Source organism: Vanacampus margaritifer, chromosome 8 (assembly GCF_051991255.1).
Source record: "Vanacampus margaritifer isolate UIUO_Vmar chromosome 8, RoL_Vmar_1.0, whole genome shotgun sequence".
NCBI classification, from domain to species: domain Eukaryota; kingdom Metazoa; phylum Chordata; class Actinopteri; order Syngnathiformes; family Syngnathidae; genus Vanacampus; species Vanacampus margaritifer.
The window spans coordinates 3,073,913-3,093,455 of NC_135439.1; the positions used below are offsets into that span (position 1 = coordinate 3,073,913).

At 40.3% G+C, this 19,543-nt stretch overlaps 1 protein-coding gene across 1 annotated transcript in view; it reads right to left on the reverse strand.

The window, feature by feature from the left end:
* Positions 1-18,497, reverse strand: part of LOC144056934 (integrin alpha-5-like) — a 32,537-nt gene extending 14,040 nt beyond the window's left edge. Inside the window, exons 1-18 of the mRNA XM_077574091.1 lie at positions 18,135-18,497; positions 14,303-14,427; positions 12,913-13,013; positions 12,678-12,801; positions 11,565-11,626; positions 11,367-11,412; positions 11,100-11,225; positions 10,944-10,988; positions 10,683-10,726; positions 10,528-10,584; positions 8,461-8,513; positions 7,368-7,573; positions 5,977-6,168; positions 5,843-5,888; positions 5,638-5,751; positions 3,759-3,814; positions 3,238-3,395; positions 811-948 (exon numbers count right to left, since the gene is read on the reverse strand). Coding sequence (XP_077430217.1) covers positions 811-948; positions 3,238-3,395; positions 3,759-3,814; positions 5,638-5,751; positions 5,843-5,888; positions 5,977-6,168; positions 7,368-7,573; positions 8,461-8,513; positions 10,528-10,584; positions 10,683-10,726; positions 10,944-10,988; positions 11,100-11,225; positions 11,367-11,412; positions 11,565-11,626; positions 12,678-12,801; positions 12,913-13,013; positions 14,303-14,427; positions 18,135-18,343 — 1,902 coding nt within the window. The 5' untranslated portion in view covers positions 18,344-18,497. The remainder of the gene's footprint in view (positions 1-810; positions 949-3,237; positions 3,396-3,758; positions 3,815-5,637; positions 5,752-5,842; positions 5,889-5,976; positions 6,169-7,367; positions 7,574-8,460; positions 8,514-10,527; positions 10,585-10,682; positions 10,727-10,943; positions 10,989-11,099; positions 11,226-11,366; positions 11,413-11,564; positions 11,627-12,677; positions 12,802-12,912; positions 13,014-14,302; positions 14,428-18,134) is intronic.
* Between the last annotated feature and the right edge of the window lie 1,046 nt (positions 18,498-19,543).

Here is a 19,543-nt window from a genome sequence, read left to right on the forward strand (position 1 = left end):
GAGTTGGTTTTTTTGGTAAGGTACCCATCAAGTCATCTCCTGGAAATCATTTGAAAGGCCGTATGCTTAGATTACAGAACGCAAGGTGCGGCTATATGGATGGTACGGATTAGAAATATGTTTCGTGTGGTTTTATGATAGCTCTGCAATTTACGCATTTGTGTGCCTACTTCAAGCTCAAGTAGACCACACTGTAATTTACTAGACATTGTCCTCTGTTTTCATTAACTCATTCACTCCCAGCCATTTTCACTGAAGCAACCCCCTTCGCTCCCGGCCGTTGTGCTGGATTTGGACTCATTTGCAAGGTCCACAGAATATTCTGTTCTATTGCTATAAAAACATGAAAGCTACCAAAAGAAAGATTAGAGTCTCTTCTTTCATCAGGAAAACATATTTTTATCTTTATTTTCTCCAGGAAAAAAAAAAAAAAAGGAAACTTTATTTGTATCTGTTTCTGTTTTGCCGCAATTACTATTAGAATCCTAAATTTCATCATTATTTACAAACCTGTTGAAAACACTGGGAAAAAGAGCTTTTTTGCATCATGGCCCTGGTTGATCTCTTATACTCTCCTGCTAGCCATTTTTTGTAGTAACTACTATTGCTTTAAGCGACCTCTTCAGGTCAGGACATGTATCAAATCCTTTTGTATGCTCTAGCATAAATAAAAAAAACATTAAAAAAAACAAAACATGTAAATAAGTTTTTGGAAACGTAAAAATATGTTTTTGGGAGTGAATAACATATTTATACATTTTTGGGTTCGAATGAGTTAATAGCTTGGAAAATGTGACAAATTGGACATACCTTCCGCTCTATGAGTTGTTCAGTGTGATAATTCAGGATAGGTCTGAGGCCATATTGGTCGAGCGGGGCTTGTGGATCCAGGCTAAAGGCCAAACTGATGAATATGGGGGAGAGTTTATCCCGAAACTCCTCTTCGGCCTGAAAGCAGAAGAGATGCACTTGCATGAGGAACGGGAGAAGAAAAAAGCAAAACGACATTCAGCATATTGAAGGAGATGGAGACGATGAATACATTTGTCTATTTTGTTTTTAGAAGCTATGCACTTCCTCCATCTTCAGGAATGCAAGTAAAGACAGAACATAAAGAAAGAAAGATACATGTTGACTGATGGTTGCCAGTTGGAGGTCAAAGCATCTCTTATCCTGTCAAAGAACAAAACACTGCTCTTGAGTGTTTTTGTCAAGTCGCGCTGTTTGATCAAAACACCGCTGAGTGATGAGATGATTGGTACTGTAGTCGTTTCAGCTCAGCATTTGGTAAGAAGTGCCTCAAAAAACAACACTTCCAACCAACTTCAAAACCTCTCTATTAGGAAATGACTTTAACCTTTGTCCTAAACCAGAAAGGTAATTACATTCACCCGGTGTCGCAGGTGCAGTCTGATTGTACGACTGGGTGGAAAAGGCCTGCAGAATGATTACGTCTCATTACAAACTACATAGTGTACATAGATATGTACTTTATATATTGTTTTTTTTTTTCCAGGAGAGCTCAGTATTGTTCATTCGATTTGACATCATCATTGCTCTCCTTTTTTTAAAAAACAAACAAACAAATAAATTAAAAAAAATTAATAAATGTTTTTTTTTTAAATATATATACATATATATATACATATACACACATATATATATATATATAAATATATATTTTTTTTTTTTGTATGTGGGTGAGTATGTGTATGTGCGTGTGTGTGTGTGTGTGCGTGCGTGCGTGCGAGCGTGTGTGTGTGTATTCATCCGTTCACCTAAAGCCCATTAAAAAAAAAATCCCATACTAATAATATAATATAATAATAAATTGCCAAATGCAGAAACATCAATGTAAGTTATCACGATGTAGTGGCTCTTGTACTTTATATATTGACCAAAATCCATTTTAGACTTTCCACCGATCTGATTAGCTATAACGGACCAGCCGGTATTTTGCATAATTTGTACATTTTCTGATCCGCCCGTAATTCCACTACCCGTAAATTAAAACATTAAAGCTGCTGCCACAAATAACTTTTTCCCGTCACTGATAAGATTTCGGCGCCACCTTTCGATATGTAACCGCAGAGGTGGGCACTTCCATCGATCGTCATTTCCCATCAATTACGATGACTGAAGCAGGTTTACGTCCGCCAGTCCAGACAGTCCTTCTCATTTCGTGTATTTTTGCAAGACATGGCATATAAAGCATACGTTTTTTTGCAAATATGTTTGAACGTACTTGAAAATACGTTAAATGTATTTGTAAGTAGCTTTGAACGTTCCACATTGGCAGTTCCACATATTTTGTAGTTTGGCTTGGAAACAGCATTAAATGTTGGGCAGGCCTACGATATTCTATTGGCATTACGCTGGGAAAAGATTATTCCAGAAAGTACATGTCCATTCATGTATTCTATACACAACTCTAACGAACAATGCTTCAATCTCAATTCCTCAACACAGACAGGAGACAAGAGACGGATCTCAAATGAAATTGGATTTGATTCAAAAACAATTTGTTTGGCATTGGTGGGGGTCTGCAGTCTACTGAGTACAAATTCCGTTTGTTGGCTGGCAGTCTTCTTCCTGACCTGCATCAGACCTAATCCCACATTTCTTGGAGCGTCACCAACAACAACATCAGCGAAGACTGTTTGCTGATCTTTGTACGCACTCATGAACACCAACGTCAGATTAATGCTTGGCAACGTTTCTTCATAGCAGATTGTTCCATAGTCTGTTTCCACAGGGTCGAGCCAAGCAAATTTACTGCGCCCAAAATGGAGTTTGACCTTGTGGTTTAATGTTGTTGCATTCAAGGTGCTTGGAATACATCGGACATTAAATACAATTTCGAGGCGAGCTCTTTTCCCACACTTTGCTCACGGATTTGTCGATCTGTTTACAATACTGTATGTCAGAAAACCTTCAGATTGTGTTCTAACAAAATTCCTGAAAAAATATTTACGACATACAGAATTACAGTATATTCTTGCAAATTAACATAGACAGGTACAAAGATTTACTAGTACAAAAGATGTGAGACAATAGTTTAACTATATTTTAACCATAACAATTATTATAAGACCAGTTAAAATCGGGAAAACAAATGAATAACTCTTTTGTGATCTGTTTGAATATCGATCTGATGCAGTATTTGATCATGTTCACTTTTTTCCAATGAACTCCAAGTTGGGGGGAAATAAAAAACGATGGTGATGACAGACTAACCCGTAGATAGATCCTGGTGTCATGACACATGCGATGTCCATTGGCCAGACTGAAAGTCTTCACCAAACTGGACTGCTGACTATCCAGAAACAAAATCCTCCTGACAGATTCCTTCTGGTTCTGCTTCGCGCTGTCCAACTGAATTTCAACCAGGAAGTCTAAAAATGTGCACATGCAAGATAGTGTAAATTTGCATAAAACACATACATTCACGTCTCGGCACATGTAAAAACATGTTATGCTAATGTTATGTTTATCATGTTGGGCTACAGTAAATTGAATCATAAACAAACCATGCAGTCTAAATGACAACTGCAATGAGAACTCAGATAATACACGGCAGCAACAAACATGTTGGAGCCCAACAGGTTAGCGTCTGTTTACACAATTGGCCTGTTATCTTCATGTTAGCAGCCACTTTGACCACAGTTCAATCCAGCATACTTGAGGGCACGCAAAGAAAGCAAGGGGACTGTAATAGGGACCATCTGTGTGCTTGCGTGTGCGTGCATGTGTTTCACCTAGATGAGACGGGAGGTGCTTTCCATGAGCCAGCAGGCAGAAACTGACGCTGACACTGAAAGTTGAAGAAAAAGACAATTACAAACACAGTGGTGGCTTTGTATTGTGCACGCTTTTTATCTGTGATTTTGGTTTTGATGAGACTTTAGTTTTGAAAAATAAAATGATATAAAATCTAAAAATAAAAATAAATGAAAAAGGAGAGCAATGATGATGACATGTCAAATCGGTAAAATTACCGAATGAACAATACTGAGCTCTCCAGAAAAAAAAATTTAAAAAATAAAAATTTTAAAAAAAAGACTTAAGTTTTGTCATGTTTCTTTCAGGTGTGGAGGGCTTGAGGACCCAAATGCAGGAAAGAAGCCAAGAAACAAAAGCAGGGGACTGCTGATGACTGCAGGACATGTGCTGCCGGAGCAGGGACTGGTGGCGGCCACTGACTTTGCACGGCGGTGAACGTCCTGAGGCTGCCATCAGTCCCTACTCTTGTCGGTGCACATCCTGCGGCCACCAACAGTGCCTGCTCCGGCGGCGCACATCCTGCGGCTACCAACAGTCCCTACACCAATGGCGCACGTCCTGCGGCCGCCATGGTCTCTGCTCCGGCGGCGCACATCCTGCAGCCACCAACAGTCCCTACTCCAATGGCGCACGTCCTGCGGCCACCAACAGTCCCGACACCAATGGCGCACGTCCTGCGGCTGCCATGGTCTCTGCTCCGGCGGCGCACGTCCTGCAGCCACCAACAGTCCCTACTCCAATGGCGCACATCCTGCAGCCACCAACAGTCCCTACACCAATGGCGCACGTCTTGCGGCCGCCGTGGTCTCTGCTCCGGCGGCGCACGTCCTGCAGCCACCAACAGTCCCTACTCCAATGGCGCACGTCCTGCGGCCACCAACAGTCCCTACACCAATGGCGCACGTCCTGCGGCTGCCATGGTCTCTGCTCCGGCGGCGCACGTCCTGCAGCCACCAACAGTCCCTACTCCAATGGCGCACATCCTGCAGCCACCAACAGTCCCTACACCAATGGCGCACGTCCTGCGGCTGCCATGGTCTCTGCTCCGGCGGCACACGTCCTGCAGCCACCAACAGTCCCTACTCCAATGGCGCACGTCCTGCGGCCACCAACAGTCCCTACACCAATGGCGCACGTCCTGCAGCTGCCATGGTCTCTGCTCCGGCGGCGCACGTCCTGCAGCCACCAACAGTCCCTACTCCAATGGTGCACGTCCTGCGGCCGCCGTGGCCTGCTCCAGCGGCGCACATCTTGGGGCCATCACCAGTCCCTACTCCGGTGGCGCACGTCCTGCGGCCGCCACCAGTACCTTCCTTTTCTTTGGTATTCAATTTGATTCACTTCACCCTGCACTCCTGCCTTGCCTCACTTTTTTTTCCAAACAGCAGTATTTTTTTTTAAAAACAAACCATGCTTTAATCCACCTGTTTGAAAATACTGTGTGGTTGCAGTTAATGGTTCCCAGTCTAAAATCGTGAGTTATGCTTATTAAAGCTTCAACATGACTTTTTGGAAAGCTCAATGTATTTCCCCCATCTTGCTGCGCTTGCTCTCAGTATCCTGTGTTTCTGTATTTCTAGTTAAGACCAGCTTGGACAGGAAATCGGCAAACATGAACTCATTTGACGTTCTTGTGAGGGAAACTTTAAAGAACTGAAATAGAACTGTGACAGGTGTTACATAACAACAGTCATATTTTCCATGTTTGGCTATTTTCAGAGAGCTATTTAAACTCTAGATCTTTTTGTTGACGAAGTAGCTATATTTCCGCAATAGGGGAAAAACACTATCATGTGTAAATTACTTTCTTAGTACAATGTCAAGGTTTTAGAGGAAAGTAGTGGGTGGCCATACCAAGACACTGGAGTGGTTCCAGTCCTCGTGGAAAGCTCACAAAGCTTCTCTTCCTGGTTGAACATGGTCGGCTGCACAGTGAGAGATGCACTTGCAGTCACTATTGGTCGAGACCTGAGTGAAGACACAGAACACAATTCATAACAAAACAGTCCAGTTTTCTGCTATTACATCTCTTTTACACTGCTGTATTCTTTTAACACACCTGTACACCACAGATTTGTCAGCCCCAAAAGCACCAACAATAAGGTCTGCAAGAGAGGAAATTTGAGAATTAAAGTGAGTTATCAAAGAGGGGGCGATTTTGATTAATATTTCTCCGAGAGTGGAATGCGCTACCTGGGTAGCCATTTAGATCCAGATCTGTGTTGCCTCGTAGCGCAAAACCAAAGTTGGCAGGGAAGGCGCTGGAAGCCCAGTGGCCAGAGAGAGTCTGAGTGGGCGTGTCCTTCAATCCCTTGGGATAACCGTTGTAAATAAGAACCAGTCCCTGTTGGTCTTCTCCTCCGTAAGGACAGCCGATGGCCATGTCTGATTGTAAACACAAACAGCATAATATGAAGCAGCTTGTGGATTTTGGTTGTTTGACACAATTACCGTGCTCAACAGAACTGCAATTTGCAGAGCAGCTTCCAGTAAGGAGCAGAATCAATGTCATGTGGTACTGACTGTCAATGTGTTTGAACTCCTACACACACAAAAACGATTTTGATCATTTTCTGTCACTGGAACAAGCTGTATAATGGTCTCAAACCAGCATTCAAATTATTGCATGAGTCATAAGCAAAGTCCTGAATCATAATCCAATGGCAACTACAAAGTGCTCCATCAGATTGCAGTGTCTAGCAAACATTTTAGTACAGTAGAGATTCAAATGTAAAACGAAATACAAATACAGTGTAATGAACTCATAAAAGACTGTTAATTAGTTTGACAAGCTGCTGGATTTCTAATGTCAGTATTTTAGTCGTCATTTTTATGTTATGTGCTTTTATTTTGGTGCACTTCCGGCAGTCCAGGAAGCGCTATCCACTAGAGGTATCTTTACAAGCGCCTAGCTGTAATGGGGACACGGTATTCGTGTTGTTTTATTTGTGCTATTGTGATTTTTCATGAAGTGAATTAGAATTACTTGTAAAAGGCGTTTTTGTGTTATTTTCCATAGAAGTTAAGCTAATGATAGCTTTCATTAGTGGTTGTTTAATGCTACAAGCTTTTTGTTTTGGTTATCTTTTTCACATGTATGACTAAAAGTTGTGTTGAAGGTTAACTTTTAAAGACTGTCATTTATGTTTATTGTGTGTTTATTTACAGTATAGCTCTTACGGTGTGTCAACAAATGGAAGAGGGAATAAAACCAGTACATTTCCCCATTTTCTGGCTGGGTTTGCAGTTTATACTTCTTCTTTTGTTACTTCTTCCATTATGTTTAGGGGCACAGGCAACGGCCTAGTGGGCAAACATATGCCAATATTTTCATTGTATATGGGGTGGTTTTAACCACGTAGCCAGGCCAGTGTCTGTAAATTATAGTTAGACAAAGCACTGTAGTTTGCTGCCTGAGGTATTTTTGCAGCTGACAATTCAGTCCAAGAGCCAGCAGAGCAGAGCAATTAACCACAGAGATTTATTTATTAGCGCCAATGACATCACTGACTACAACAGTTGCTCACTACACTAACCCTTCACACTCAGAATGGCACTTTCGCTCCATCTTTGAATACTCATACCATTAAATCCATCCTGGTTGAGGTCACCCAAAGGCGCCAGTGAAGTGCCAAAGCGACCGAAAGGCTGCCGGCCGAATAGATGCAGACCGGGCTCGAGCTGCAAAGGTTCCTTCTGGAGGTACACGTAAACTTTCCCGAGCTCCTCCAGGCGCCCATTGGACCCTCGACACATGAACATCGGAGCTCCCACCACTAGGTCATCTAGTCTGGGGAGGAAGTCACAGCAAACACATACAAGTACATGTACTATAAAAAAACAGTCATTTAAAGGCCCAGTGTGTAGTCCATAGCGCCATCTAGAAGTCAAAGAATAGCACTAGCAGCACGCAGGAGCACGCACAATACTGTGGGTCGGAGAGACCACATTTCGCAAGCCTGCCACCAATTCTTATTTTGCGTGAGCAAACGAGCGTCTCGGCGAGCGAGACGGAATTAGCCGGAGCAGCTAACCAAGAGCGGCTAGCAGGAGTTAGTCGGAGCCATAGGCTGGAGTGGCTAATGAGAGGCGCTAGCGGGAGGAGCTAGCAAAAAAAAAAAAAAAAGCTAGTAAAAGCTTGCAAGAGCAAAGCAGAAAGTCACAGGTGACAGGCCCGAATCACGGGAATTAGTCATGACTACATGCAGGCCCCAGCTGTGGAAGGTAAGCTGCGGCCGACCCATTGGGTCCGACACTCGATGCAAAAGCACCACTCGGGCAAACTACAAAGTTATCCAGAGCAGGAAGATGGCGGCGAAACATGGCAGCTCATATTTTTTTGCATACCATTGACATAAACAGTCGTGTTTTTTTCAATGAATGAATTATTAGGTCGCCACTAGATGGCGCTAGGGATCACTGAATGCCTTTGAATGAAAAATAATAATATAAAATTTTGGGGAAAAGAATGAAAGACAAAGATTTTCTACAAGACACTGAAAAGTGATAAAGTGACTCAGCTAGCGTGGGAAATTCCTACATGCTTGACCTCGGTTATAATGACAAAAGTCTTAACTTTTATTTCCTAATCCCATCTTAAATTTCTCTCATTTCCCTTCTTTTTTTTCTCCCTTTTCCCACCTTTCCATCATGTTCACAGCCACTCCATGTACTCACCCGTCATTGTTGATGTCGGTGGCTGCCACAGCGTAGCCAAAGTAGGACCCCATCTGGAAGGCATTAAAAACAAGACTCAGTTAGTCTCTAATTACATCACTCTGCATAGATCTCTTTATTTTCTTTCCGTGTTCTCTCTTTTGTACCCTCCAACCTCAACCCAAGAGGCTTCCCTTTAAATCTCTCAATTCTATAATCCCACCGGGGTGCCCGCATCTCCATTTTCAAGGAGCTCAATCTTCGAGCTTCTGTATGATGAGAAAAGGTGGCGGCGCCCTCAAACTCTTAACTCATTTAACTCCGCTCTCCTGTTTCAATTTCATACTACACATGATAAATCAGGATGACATTACAAACCTATGTGATTCAACTCAAGGTGATTTGTAGCATTTCTACACACAAATCAGATTAGAGACCCGAGTGAAAGGCAAGCCTTAACACCAGATATTATCTTACTGTCGCAACACATATGGTATAAATAAAATAGGCAAAGGTCAAAGTTCAAATCTTCTGAGACTTTATGTGAGCACTGTTTTCCAATTCCTACTGACCACCAATTCCTGTAAAGAGTTGGCACAAACGTCTGAATATGAGATGTTTTTGTTTTTGTTTTTTTTGTAATTGTGTGTAAATGTTTATTGTCACTTATTCAAAAATCAGTTTGACCTCTTCCTTAAAGTCAGCCATGACAGGTTCCAGCTCTGCGACACCTTATACAGCATAAGCAGTAGAAAATGGAAAGATGGATAGAAATAGAGACGCAAAAATGATGCATTTCCTATTATTTGAAGACAAACAAATGTATGTTATATCAAGGACCTCATTAATAGTACTAATTAACCTCTATTGCCTGGTGTTCATTTGCTGCATTTCCATCAGTGCAGCAACGTGAGAAAAACATCCGAATCACCACTTGACCTAAATTAGCCCAAAACCCCTCCAATTGCTTCTTGCAAAGAAAGAAAGCACCTATTACTGTATATTCACCTTATCAACAGTAGAAAGTTGCACTGTGACTAAAACCAAACATTTGATCAGTCCGCAACACCGAAACAGTTCAAATTCCACGACTCTTAGTTCAAAGCTGGTCATAACAACAGACACAATCTGAGGTTTCGTCCGCCAACGGGGGCTCCTGCTTGGGGTATTTTTGCAGCTGACTTTAACAGTTCAGTCCAAGAGCCAACAGAGCAGAGAATTCACCCACAGAGAGTCCATCATCCCCAACGGCACATCATTCATTACGACAGTTTACTCAGCACTGTTCATGCTGAGTCCGACACTTCGTGACACCCGCTGGTGACCTCCCACACACAGAAAATACACGCGCGATTTTAGCTTGGTCACATGGTTTTACACTTATCAAAAATAGTAACTGTAATGGAAATGTGACCCGCCGATGTAGCTGTAACGTCAAGGAACACACACATTTAACACTCTATTTCTCTATCTAGCTAGCTAGCTAGCAAGTTACTGTAGCTACCTACCTACCTAGATAGCGAGCTAGCTAGCTCTCTTGCTACTTACCTAGCTAGCTAGCTCTCTTGCTACCCCATACCTAGCTAGCTAGCTCGCTAGTTACCAACTGTACTGTATTTATTTATTTCTGTCCTTTAGGTCATTGACATGTTGCATCACCCATCTTCTGTTAAGCTTCAGTTAGCAGACAGATGGTCTTAAGTTTTGAACCTCCAATGTCCTCACATTGGTTGGACTCATATTGGCTGCCTCCTGACTTCTTCTCTCTTGGGGAAGTCATTAACCAAGGGTTCGCATACCTTTTTTCCCCAGATGTGTGTCCAGTAAAAAACATATTTTAATTGTTTGTGTGGTGTAAGGTTAAGCAGATTGTCTTTGTCGATTGTTGTGATTTTTGGATCAATATCAGATTCCATTTTAGGACCAATTTATGCAGAAAGTAAAAACAAGGACTCTATCAGAAAATAATCAGTCAGTGTTGGTTAATGCAGGGCAAATGCCAACCCCCTAAACTATTGTCAAATGTGTGATATATGAAAGACATACAGTATGGAAACTTGGCTCAAGTTCTGCCAAAATTGTACATACTTGCTCTCCTGTCACGTTGAGCAGTGATTTCAGATCCCTTGCATTGAATATGGACACCTACGAGACAGTTATTGATTACAAATCATTGTTCATGAAGCCTAAATAATGAATCATATGGTTGTTTATTAATAAATCAATGTATTTGTACTCCTTACTAAACCATACAGCATGAGTCCTTTCGGAACCCCTGTGATGAAATCTACAACAGAGACAGCGGGTAGCAAAAGGTTAGCGCTGATAACGAAAGACTGAAACAATGTTTACACTTTTATGATGTCGTTCCCCGTGTATTACAAAACTGCAGGAGACGTACTCAGTCATGTGTGTGGAGACTAAGTGGTTTTAGAGCAGAGGGGGTCAACAAACCCGACACCCATGTGTGTTTTGAGACTCTACACCGTCAACATAACCCTCACCTTCCTCATCATCCCCACTGAACTCGCCACCAGCCACGGAAAAACCTGTGGTGAGATGAGTCGCATTTGAAAAGGGTAAGAATATATATATATATATACATACATATGTTGTACAAATACATTGGTTATACACTTAGTACAATAATAATACCTTACCCAAGTAACTATCGTCATAGCTCCCCTGCACCTGTCCTGTTTGAATCTGCCCGGCAACCGACAGTAAAAAATATGAAGGGTAATAGGCCTTAACAATCTCATCTGGCATGGCTGATATCAGCTGACCTAAAAAAAAAAAAATAAGGGTAGAATGTGCTATCTGGCATTTAAATGATGCGTGAGTTGCTTCACTATCAATAGATAATAGTTTATGATCTGTTTCAGTAGACCTCTCTTTAAAAGATATCCACATTCATGTGAGCTGACCTTGCCAGTAAAAGCTGCCTGGTCCACCGAGAACAACTCTTCCATCCTGAAAGACACGAGCAGGAATTTGTGTGAAAGCAGTTTCTTCAAAAGTCATAATAAACTCTTATAGCCCGTTCCACACAGTTTGATCTTCACTGACTATTTCTGTGAAAATGCAACAATGGCTTTGGGATGAATAGCAAATATTGCTTTTACCTTGGTGAAGTCAGCACTAAATCCTCCTTGACAATAGCCCTGTCCTGCAGGTCCGTGTCTTTCTGCAGGGAAAAACACGAAAAGATAGAAAACACTTTTTTGTTTGCGTGTGTGTGTGTGTTATTTAGAGTTACAGAGGTCAAGGGGTACAGTAAATGTAATAATGGATTCAGATAAGAAGCGGATACTAGTGAATGAGCCATTATTTTACCTCTGAGCCAGTTATAACGACAAGTAGCAAAGTGAAATGACACATTTACACAAAGCTTATGATGATGTCAGAACTTTGCGCTGGGATTTGGATTCAGCAAAATATATAGTTTCATGGCTAATTTATTTCACTTCACATCGATCAAATTCTGATATACTGTATGTCTTTTTTGTCTTGACCTTCTCAAAACATCCTATTCATTATCTAAAGTAGTGAGCACTTGGTTTATTATGATAAATCGGTGGGGGTTGAGTTTCAAATTTAAAGTGAATGGGGCAGGTTTGGGCTGGGGAGGAAAGCTCTATTAAGTCTAACAGTGCAAGTAAGAAAACACAGAAACCAAAGCAAAAGGTTGAGATTGTCACATCTTGTCGTTTTTGTTAAGTTCACAGTTTTTAGTTCTGTTTTTCATGTTGTCATGTTTGCTTTTATTTTGTAGTAATCGTTTCCTCTCGTTTCAGAAGCTTTACTTCCTGCCCATGTGTTTCCTCGTCATGCTGATTGTCTCCACCTGTGAACCCATCCCTGTGTATAAATAGGCTTGCCTGCGCTTGAAAGCCTTTCCATGATTCAGAGTCGACATGCTTTTTGTTTATTTGGTTACCACACATTTTCTTTTCCTCCAGTTGTTGCTGTGAATTTTGGTTGCTACTCTTTTCTATTTTTGCCCAGTTTTGCTGAGTTCATAAGTTGTTACTTTTCTTGCTGTGAATTGTTGATACTTTCAAATCCCTGTTGGTTACTCAATAAATTTTTTCAAAAACAAGTCAATCGTACATTTGGGTCCTTGTTTGCATCCTTGTCAGAGATTTTAGGTTTTCATTGTACAACAATAGTATTTGGTAACACATTTATCACTAAATGACACTTTCCTGACAATTACAGATATTGTAGTACCTCACCTGTTCGACAGGGGGCGTACTCCACAAATGATTTGAGGCTGTCCACAGAGAGGTAACAAGTTCCTGTCATATCCGCGAATGGTGTGTCATGTTCGGTCCTCCAGTAATACCTGGGAGCACAAGCCTGAAAAGGCACACACACACATACGCACTTTGGACAAAAATAACAGTTTTGCCTTTTTTTTCATACAGAGCACCCTTTTAATCAGTTCCGATTCGGGGGGACAATTCGTACCAGAATATTGTTGCCTCGGGAACGCACAATTGCTCCAAACCACTGATGGGACTTGAACTCAACTTGGGTGTTCACATCATTTATATAAATATACTGATCACCTATAGAAAAAAAAAAAACAGAAAATAAAGCCATTTAATATCACTTTGACAAAAAATTAATTAATTAAAATCAGTGGCGTTTCCATGGCTTCGTCACGCGTTTGTAGGTTTTATATTAATGTGGTATACATCTTCTTGTTATTCTGATTAACCCTATAAAGCCTGAACCATGAAATATATGAGAGAAAATTCTGAGTATTTATTGGTCCTTTCGAACAAAAAAATGTACGTGTCATATTTGATACATCCGGTCACAATGCTTTAAATGTATACAATTATAACTGGAAAAGCTATAAACTGGGTTATACTGCCCTCTAATGGATTGTCCGTGCAATGCATGTATCAGATCATATACGTCATATACTTAAAAAATTCTCGCCTCCCGGGGTTGTTATCGTCTGATTCCACATTACTTACAATATTCGCACAATTTAACGTTAAATATAAACTTGTTTGAACTTTGACCTTTTTCTAAGTATCACTTTCCATGCCCACTTCCATACATATAACTTATCATCATTACCAGGTGTCTGATACTGCTTGGTGGCATAGTTGGTAAAGTGCATTGTCCAGTAACCAGGAAGTCATAATTTCATAATTGATCTCTCAATTTACTTTATAAGGATTCCACATGCATTCAGCGTTCCCACGCAATTTCTCCAGAAATTGCACTTAGTCTAGTTGTTGTATATTTGTTTTCCTTTTTTTTTTGAAAATGTCTGACATTAAATGTTCCATACATACAATATGATATGAGTGACTACACTAACGGAGACCCTGTGATCCTCAAACGTTGGCCTTTATCGCTTCCTGCCATTCCGATGGAGCTGATTATCGTTTTAAGGGTGGGGGCCGCACAGATCCTCGAGGGTCCTCGCCCTGCGGTGACTCTAGCCTAATTTGAGCGCAATACTCGGCCAGAGGTCCAATTAGAAATCACAGTTCTGTCGAAACAAACATAATCCATTGCCAAACAGCCATTATCAAAACACACTGGAGACATCAAAAGGCCTGGTTTCTATGCAAACAGAGAACTACTGGATTAGGGGCTTTTAAAATGGCCCCCGGGTCAAGTACAAGGGTGGCAAACTCTTTCTCCCCTCACTCTTCAAATTATAGCATGGATGGTTACACACAACTGAGTTTACTGTACAGGTGGGCGTGGCCATTCGTTAGCAAGCATGCTGTGCTATACTATAAAAACATCAAAGTGAATCCTGTAAACGCTTTTTTCCACGTGGTAAGGAGAAGTCACGTAGACATCCGTCTAAATTTACAAAACATTCTACCTTGCTTGTCAAAGTTGATCATGCTGCAGTTACTTTGGCTCCAGTGGCACAGAAAGACGGCCCCTCCTTGGGTAATTCCGGGCTGGGTGGTGTTGGCTTTTGGTGCACCAATCAGAATGCTCACACTGGACAGCAGAAAGGAAGAAGAAAATCATCTTGTGGCAAAGGAAAATCTCTCACATAAGGAAGAGTCATTTCCATTGCCATTAGTGTGGGATATGTGGCAGGCGATCAGTCTTGATTTTCCTTGGATTTTCTATAACCGGACAATGGAAGAAAAAAAAAAAAACATGAACTTACTGTATATTAAGCAGATTCTTGAATAAGTCATATTAATGCTGATTTTTGGCCAATACTTCTGTTAATTTGGTCATGTAAGGTTCTATATGGCCAAATGTAAAACAATAAAAAAAGATACAGCAAAAAATGGTGGCTATTCATAGGCCTATGTTAGCACAGCATATAGCATATAATGCATACATGATTCCATGTTACAAATCAGCAAAGATTTCAATGCTACCATACAGAATTTCTTCAAGTCGGGTTGAGAGTGAATAGCGCAACTTAAGATAATGTTGGCTGATGACATTAACAGAGATCGGACTGAATCTGTACTCCCACCATCTTCCCAGAGGAGCAGCAATAATAATACAGTCATTTCAAATAGCCTTTTAACTCATTCACTGCCATTGACGGCTATAGACGTCAAAAATTCATTTGAACTATTTCTATTAGTTTCACATTTTTTCCACTTTTGTTAACAAGAGTTTGAAAACCTAGAATTTTTTTATTGTACATTTAGAACAGATATAAAATTTGTGATTAATCGTGAGTTAACTAGTGAAGTCATACGATTAATTACAATTAAAAAAATAAATAAGCGCCTGGTGCCCCTAATTTTTAATAATCTTTTCTTTCTTTTTTTAAATCGTGTCAGGCGATTAAAATTTTCAATTTTAATTAATCACATGACTTCAATAATTAACTCACGATTAATCACAAATTTTAAATATTTTCTAAATGTGCAGTAAAAATTTTTTTAGTTTTTAGGTTTTCATAATCTTATTAACAAAAGTGGAAAAAGTGGAAAATTAATAGAAATAGTTCAAATTAATTTTTTGACGTCTACAGCCGTCAATGGCAGTGAATGAGTTAAGCTCATTTATGAGGAGCAGAAAAAAGAAAGAAAAAAATCTACAACATTTTACTTTTTATAATCATTGATTTATTTTTATTGGGTTTGGAAATGATAATAATGCCACTTTCAAACTATTTTAGTTGATCTTACACACCTGCCGTTTCGAGCCATTTTCTCATTAATATTCAATATGTAAATAAGTTTCGCTCCGATTGGTTGGCTGTTCTCGCTGTGATATGGAAAACAGCTTTCCTGATACGTCTCTTACGTCATTGTGTTGGGTCTGTTGAAATTCAGCCGGCTGCCGGTAGTGGCCGGTCATGGTGCAAGCACAATAACGCAGTCCACTTGGAAATAAGGTGGAGCTCCTTTCAGAAAAATGATGGTTGAAAATGGGTTTTCCGCATCTATAGATTTATGGCTGATTCTTTTAGTCATTGATAGAGTAATTTCATAATTCATAAAATTGAGTTCAGATTAAAAAGATGTACCGTGCTGTAAAGAGTGAAATACTGATTTGTGTTGAGGTGAGTTTTCTGCCACTAGATGGCATAATTGCATTTGTGACAGCTCAGTGCATTTTTCTTTTCATATTAAAAGCTATTTATTCCTTAACATGAAGTAACTTGTGAAATTCTGCACATTTTTAAAATGATAAAATACAACTTGACCCCAGTCTTCACAAATAGATGCATTATTATTAAAGTTATTACTGCTAAATTTTGACATTTCGACTGGAATTCCCCCAGTGCATGCTTTCCAATTAAGGGGTGGTCATTAATTTAAAATGAGTGGCATTAAAGGAACTTTAAATTAACTCCAATTAAATCCAATTTGTACAATGCCAAAGAGGATAATTTGGTGCCAAAATGATCAGTATTAAAACAGTAAATAGCAGGACAGATGAAAGATAGACGAGAATAGAATGATGACATTTTCACTGCATCAATGGAGCCAAACCGAATCCTCCATGAACCAGGAAGTAGCCTGGCTAAAGATGAACAGATAGACAAACACAGATTTCATTCATTCATTCATCACTGATTTTTTTTTTTTGGTCTGTTTTGTTTTGGGTCACTCTTAATGAATACTCTATTGATACATTAAATTGGATGATTGTTCATACTTGTGCACTAAAAAGAGAATAATATTTTGAAATCCCATTCAACCCACCTTTAGCTTAAAAAAAAATGACGTTGCTACACAAAACATTGCTAACAATGAAAATGCTGAAATTCAAGCTGTTACAATCTAGTCAATCTTTCCCCCTTTATTGCTACTTCAATATGTTAATATATTTCACAAAAATACAGAATGACATAAAAAAAAAAACATGAGCTGGATTTGTATACAAAGATGGTATCGTGTTGAACAGAAAACTAGCTAAACAGTTTAGCGCTGGTCAGAATTTCATGACTTCAGCAGAAAGCAGCTCTTAACCTCTTTAGCGGAATGAAAACATTCTCCGGCTGGAAAGCAGCCTTTCCGTGTTGTCTTGTTGACCCACCGCACTGCAAGAATGGTTCGATTCACGCTGCTCTGTCACGAGCTCAATCACTCCATGTCAGCAACAGACCAAATGCTTCTCATTCAGCATTCTCGAAAACGAGGCCACACGCTGCACTTCCAATCTCGAAAAATTCTAGTCGGGTCAACTGGCAGAGTTCGAAGGGAAATAATAAATAAACAAAAGTAGAAACAACTTCACTTTCTAGCTATGAACCCTCAAGGGATTATGCTATGTGAAAAGATAACAGTTAATAGCACGGAAATTATAGCTGTGTAAACGTATCCAGTGTCACGATGAAACGGAATGCTTACAAAACTGCTGTGATCTTTTTTCTTTTCTTTTTTTTATCCCCAGGTTAGAGTAAACAAAAACGAAAGATTCCTATCAACAATTGTGTATAAAGAGCCTCCAGAGGCCATGACATCATTTCTTTAGTCCCAAACAGCATCTGAGGGTGTTTCCATGATGTTGACAATCCCTAACGTCCAGACAGTTGCAATCCTTAAGTGAATTGAATCGGCTAAAAGAAGCTTTAGTTCAACATAGTGAGAAAGCAATGTGTCAAAAATATTCATCACATCCTCACACGTGCACCACATCTGTGCGCCAAACCGCCTTCAGACAAAAATGACATCAACTCAAAATAACTCCTAAATATTTCATCATCCTGATGATGTGCTATCCAGAGTAGCTTCTGTCCAAGCCTCGTTGGAACTTTGCCTTCACTCATTCTTCCTCTAAAATTAAATGACGTGCGAAATGTATTTGAAGGCAGGTTAGTAGCCGAACTTGTTTTCTCTGCCGTTTCAAGCACTCTCCTAAGTACAACATTACTCACAGACAGGCGTGCGTGTCTGTTTCCAATCACTCTTGGACTGGAATCTGGAATTGAGCGCGCGTGCAGGTGCGCGCGCACGAGCAGAGGGCGCACGTGTGTGCACAAGAGACATACGTTTCCTATCAACTTTTACCATCCCGTTATGCTGAGTGTTTAAAGTGGAAAATATAGGAAAACATGCCATTAGGCATTTGCAATATATGAAGAATAGCAGGTAGAAACTGATGATATGGATGGAAGAAAAAAACACAATTCATAACTGGATTATATATAAAAAAAAAAAAACAATAATAAATGCTGTTAACTTTTCAACTGGCTCCAAACGCGGAGAAATATTGTGACTAACCCGGATGAGTTCCTGCTGAAGAACTCCACAGAATATCCAAAGTAACTCCCCCGCGGTCCGGTGAAAACGACGCGTTTCTCCGTGTCCAGATTAAAAGCGTGGCAAAATTGGGTCAGAACCAAAAGCACTGCAGGTACTAGCAGCAGCACAGCGAACCGACGCTTTCCCACGCATGACCGCGTAAATGGAGGTGCAGAAAAGATGCCCATCGCTCCTTTCGCGCGTCTCTTCTTTCATTGAGTAGCTGGAACGCAAAACGCATCATCCGATCTGTTCTCTGCGGCGCAGGACAGTTTGGGTCCGACCATAAAGTGGCGCCGCGAGAGGTTCTTGCACTTCTGTCACAGTGCAACGATCCAGAGAGTGAAATGGTGAAATGGGGAGCGCAAGTCGGAGAGGGAAGGGCTCAATGCAACCTCATTTGGGGTGGAGCTTTTTCCAATGACATCAGACTGTGTCCTGCACACAGCAAGTTAAATAAATAAATAATTCAATTGTACATTTTAATGTGGCTGCGTATGTTTCAGCATGCAAGACTTTTTCAACAAGTCTATAGACTATGCTACCAACTTATTATTATTTATTTATTTGTTTCTTACTTTGGTGCCGGTTTTCATGTTTCTGTCCTGTTCTGTCCATAAAGGCATTGGTTAGGTGTGGAGGAACTTGAAAACCCCGACCTCAACCCCATCAAACACGTCTACTAGCTCCAAAGCTGTGAATATGTCAAATAATATTAATAATAATAATAATTGCATTTGGCGATCATCTCACTGCAGTAATATATCGCAGATATGATCATTTTCTGCTGCTAGACAAACTTGAAGGGCTCTTATTGCTAAGGGTTCGCTAACAGAAATACTGTCTCCTAGTGGCCATATCTCAGAAGCGTGATTTCCCTTTATACTTTAGATCAACCGCCTGCGGAGGTCTGCTTGCAATTCCTTATAAATGTACTTTGCACGCCTCAAACCGCCGCAGAAGTCGAGCAAACCAGAGTTTTCTTCCGCCACGTCAAGAACTATGAGCGCGTCCCCTGCATGAGGCATTTAAAGAGAATGAGAAGAAGCATTTCAATTGGTAGGGAATCAAGTCAGCTTTGTTCTCACCCTTAAAAAAAAAAAAAAAAAAAAAAGAATCACGTTGCACCAGCTTGTTTGGGTCTGCAAAAATACAACAACATGGTCTAGTTTGCCCCTGTGCAGATTTGCACTGCACATTGCGCCAGACTAGGACTGTACACAAAAATTGGGACTTAAATGTGCCATATTGGATTTCAATTTTGCATTTTAAACATTAACAATTTAGAACATGTCAAGAAAAAAATATTATTATTATTATTTTTATGTCATTCAACAGTTGGAGTTCATTTGCATTTTATTGGAGAAATTATTATTTTCATGCCCATT